Consider the following 4,761-nt stretch of genomic DNA (forward strand, 5'->3'; position numbering starts at 1 on the left):
AGCACTCTGAGGGTGGCGCCTGTGACTCAATGGGTAGGGCGCCGGCACCATATACTGAGGGTGGCGAGTTCGAGCCTGACCCCAGCCAAACTGCAACAAACAAATAGCCGGGTGGCGGGGCGTTGGGGCAGGTGCCTGTAGTCCCAGCTACTCGGGAGGCTAAGGCAAGAGAATCGCCTGAGCCCAGGAGTTGGAGATTGCTGTGAACTGTGATGCCACAGCACTCTACCAAGGGCGATAAAGTAAGACTCTGTCTCTAAAAAAAAAAAAAAAATAGCACTCTGATTCCTGAGTCAATATAAAATCTTAACTAATGTGCTGTATGGGATGTTACTGGAGATACACCTTGATAATCAAAACATTTTATCCACATGTTTTGTTTCATATTAAGAATTGGTAGGATTTATCTAGGTAAAGGCTGAGGCCATTCCAGATGCTGGGAACAGGATGAAGAGACACAGAAGAGATTTGTTTAAGGAATGTAAGAGCAGGAGTGGTAGGTCTGTCAGCCTGGAAAGTGGGAGTCAGAGACCTGGCCTCACTGGGTCCAGAAAGGTCTGTTTAGAAGCTTGGAATTTTATCTCTAAGGCAGTGGGATGAGGGTGGGGGGAGTGGTGGGATGCTTTGAGGATTTTTAAGCAGGACAGTACCTTTCAGTGAGAAGTAAGAAAGTAGACCTATCATGGATCTCTGCAGGTTCAGAGCACAGGCTGGGAATTTATGATACGAAGTCATGAGATAACTGCGTACATAAATATTAGGCTGTAGGGAGGCTTTTTCTACTCTTGCTTCTAGAAGAGATAACTTGTTTTGTAGGCCATTGCCAAGCAGTATGGGGATACCATAGGCCATCAAGGGAAAGCAGCATGCCTCCTCCAGACCACCTCAAGTCATTTTATAGAGAGAACGAAGAGCCTTATATTTTTAAATGTCAGACTAATCTGAGGTCCCAAACAAGTAGTTTACATTGTTTGCGTTTGTTAGATAAAGTGCTTGTTGTAGTTGTGCCCCTCACCCAGGAGATGTGCCAAGTGCATTGTGCCTATTAGGTGAGAGTGCACCAATCCCCTCCCTCCTGGCCCCTTTCTCTTTTCCCCAACTTGAAGTAATTGAGTTTTTCCCTTGTGTGGGTGTGTATTGGTTTGTCTGCCAGCTTCATTTAGTATTGACTACACGGGATACTTGGTTTTCCATTCCCGTGATGACTTTACTAAGGAGCATGTTCTCCATCTCCGTCCAGGTCAATGCAAAAGATGTAAAGCCTCCCTCTTTCTTTATGGCTGAATAGTAGAGAATGAAGACCTGCTGCTTTTTTTTTTTTTTTTTTGCAGTTTTGGACCGGGCCAGGTTTGAACCCACCACCTCTGGTATATGGGGCCAGTGCCCTACTCTTTTGAGCCACAGGGCAGAGAGCTTTAAATGACCAAAGGGTAGTCAGCTGATGTGGTAATCAATACATCCACCTAATCATTATCAGTAAATACGCACAGATCTCTCAGCTGCAGGCTGTGTTAGCATTTGCCTTAATTATAAAAGTAGTTCAATGTGTGGCTGTCTGAATAGAATTTTGTTTTTCTCATCAAATAGGCTGGTTTTGGTTATGGATTGCCCATATCACGTCTTTATGCACAGTACTTCCAAGGAGATCTAAAGCTATATTCCCTAGAGGGTTATGGGACAGACGCGGTTATCTACATTAAGGTAATCACTACCATCTTCTTGATTTAATAACATTTCTTTTAATGATGTGGGAAAAAAGCCAATATTTAACTGTAATGAAACTTTACCTCATGCTGTTTAAATATAAAAAATTATGGTTTTCTGCATGGGATCTCTTCCAGGTGGAGAGATGGAGATCATTCTGTCATGTTCAGGACTGTGATTATTAGTGGGAAAAAAATTGGGTTAAAGTAGAGAATCAAAAAAATTTAATACAAATCTTGTTTTTATTATTTATGTATTTTTAAAATTAATTTTAGTTTTTTTTGAGATGCAATCTTGTTATGTCAACCTTGATAGAGTGCTGTGGCTTCACAGCTCACAGCAACCTCAAACTCTCCTCAAGTGATCTAATTGTCTCAGCCTCCCAGGTAGCTGGGACTACAGGTGCCTGCCACAATGCCTGGCTATTTTTAGAGATGGTGTCTTGCTCTTGCGCAGGCTGGTCTCAAACCTGTGAGCTCAGGCAATCCACCTGCCTTGGCCTCCCAGAGTGCTAAGATTACAGGCATGAGCCACCACACCTGGCTCATTTATTTATGTTTAGAAACAGGACCTTGTTCTGTCACTCAGGCTGGAGCACAGTGGCTTGGTCATAGCTCATGTAGCCTCAACTTGTGAGCTCAAGTGATCCTCCCACCTCAGCCTCATAAGTAGCTGGGACTACAGGCATGTACCACCACATCTGACTAATTTTTTTTTATTTTTTAGAGATGGGGTCTTGCTATGCAAATTTCATATGAAACACATGTGGACATTGACCCACTAATTTTTGATGTATTCATTGCTATGACCTTTTCTTTGTATGTGTATCTCTTGATTGGAATGTCACAATGTCTTTCTTGCAGAAGCTATACTTAATATATCACTTCAGTTTCTTTAAGCAAAGAAACAAATGCACAATTCTTTTGAATTTTATGCAGTCTTTTACAGATGTGTTCTGACTCCAATTTCATAATTTTTATGTGACTTTTTTTGTGAATCTTTCCAAAGCATTCATCTTAGTTCTCAATGGAACTATCCCTTTTTGTGTATTCTTTGTTTATGTAATAAAATTCTATGATTATAATGACAGATGTAACTGCATAAACAGATTTGGGAACAAATATAGGTAACTCTTGAGAATCCTATAGCTTACCTGGTGGGAGCAGAAGCTTGGCCTCCCAGCCTGGAATAGTCATTGTATTTACCAAGGTAAATCAGTATGTATTTATAGGGATGGCAAAAGCACTCATCCACTTGGTTGGTTGAGCAGTGGGGCCACTGTTCCTTTTAGTGACTCTAGTTTCTTATTTTGGCCACTAGATGGCACCTATTTTATAGGAAATGCTGAAGAATTTATATTGGAGTAAATACATTTATGTGAAAAGTTAAATTCTTTGTAGATAATAGTTTTTTTTTAACCATATCATTTGAGAGAAACATTAAAAGGGCAATATCAATGCAACATTTTTTGTCTCCAAATGTAACATTTTGATCCAGCCTATAGATCAAGAAATTCTGGGATAAAGAGAAGATATAGGTGAAAGGTTTTTAGTTCCATTTTTTAGAAAAAAATAGAAAACAAGGTGGTGCCCGTGGCTCAGTGGCTAGGGCGCCAGCCCCATATACCAAGGGTGGTGACTTCAAACCTGACACCGGCTGAACTGCAACAAAAAATAGCCAGGCATTGTCGCGGGTGCCTGAGGTCCCAGCTACTCAGGAGGCTGAGGCAAGAGAATCACCTGAGCCCAGGAGTTGGAGGTTGCTGTGAGCTGTGACACCACGGCACTGTACCGAGGGTGATGGAGTGAGACTCTGTCTCTACAAAAAAAATAGAAGACAAAAAGTTTTACAGAATCATTAAAATTATCAACATAAAAGCCCTTACTTAGCATTATCAGAATGAAATTTCTGGTTCAATATATGGCAGGAGGTTGAAATTTTACTGAAAAATCCTAATTTGAAGAAGATAGCAAGGAATATAGTTTATTTCAGGTTCCAGGGATTTGCAGAAAGCTGAAATAGAACAGTAGGTTAATGGTAATGCTATACTGGAACAGGAAATCCTGCATAATGCAGAAGTCATAGGGACTGAATCGGAGGCAGGAGGAGAGGATGCAGGAGCAGACCCAGAGCCGAGAACTGTTCATGCAAAAGCCAAGATGCCATCTATATTTGTTTTATATTTGCAGATATGATTCTTAAGAATTTTAAAAAGTACAGCGACTATACTGAAAAAAAAAATTTCTTCTAGTAAATAATTAAAATGACTTTCATTAAATGTATATCCACATACTAAGGTACATAGGTCAATTTTTTATGCTTTTACATTTAACTGACTTTTTCAGTTAGCTAGCTTCTGGCCTGGGTCACATTTTCTGTAAAATTTCAATCCAGCAGCTTCCAGGATTGCTGGGGGCATACAACAGACTCAATCAACATGCACATTAATCAGTGGCATAGATTTAGAAAATAACAGATTTCCAATATATATCTTGTTTAAAAGCATATTTACATGGTGTTATGAATAATAAGGTATCAGTAGGGTGTTATTTAATTTCCCTTTTTTCCGTTGTCTGTTTTCTCAAATAATGAATTCTAAAAAATGCCAGACACATAAGTCTTGCTTTTTTTTTCCCTCCCCCAGGCTTTGTCAACCGAATCAATAGAAAGGCTCCCCGTGTATAACAGAGCAGCCTGGAAACACTACAACACGAACCATGAGGCTGATGACTGGTGCATTCCCAGCAGAGAACCAAAAGACATGACCACATTCCGCAGTGCCTAGATACTCTTGGGCTGTCTGGAAAATCCAGCTGAGGTTTTAGTATTAAATTTGGAAGGAGTAGTGTTCCGAACTACATTATACCAAATGCTTGGTGTGTCATTTTCACAATTAACTATTTGGGTAGAATAAATGGAAACCAAATTCCATTTGTGCCTGTTAAACTTCCTAAAGGATGAAATTGTACCGATTTTGCATTTATATTTTCACAGTTAATTGAACATATTTTTAAATAGCTATAGTTTTGGTCTACTTTCCTCTTTATGGTAGACTCC

The 4,761-nt window shown here is 39.9% G+C and overlaps 1 protein-coding gene across 3 annotated transcripts in view; it reads left to right on the forward strand.

Annotated features, from left to right (window-relative positions):
- PDK1 (pyruvate dehydrogenase kinase 1) overlaps nt 1-4,633 on the forward strand; it is a 27,901-nt gene extending 23,268 nt beyond the window's left edge. For 2 of the 3 annotated variants that reach the window (XM_023507547.1, XM_003800877.3), the window contains 2 exons: nt 1,588-1,701; nt 4,349-4,633. In XM_023507547.1, coding sequence (XP_023363315.1) covers nt 1,588-1,701; nt 4,349-4,489 — 255 coding nt within the window. In that variant the 3' untranslated portion in view covers nt 4,490-4,633. The remainder of the gene's footprint in view (nt 1-1,587; nt 1,702-4,348) is intronic. The other variant, XM_023507548.1, reaches the window with a different exon arrangement.
- Nucleotides 4,634-4,761: the final 128 nt, after the last annotated feature.

The sequence above is a fragment of the Otolemur garnettii genome, unplaced genomic scaffold (assembly GCF_000181295.1).
Source record: "Otolemur garnettii isolate 467f Iridium unplaced genomic scaffold, OtoGar3 scaffold00187, whole genome shotgun sequence".
In the NCBI taxonomy this organism is placed as follows: Eukaryota; Metazoa; Chordata; class Mammalia; order Primates; family Galagidae; genus Otolemur; species Otolemur garnettii.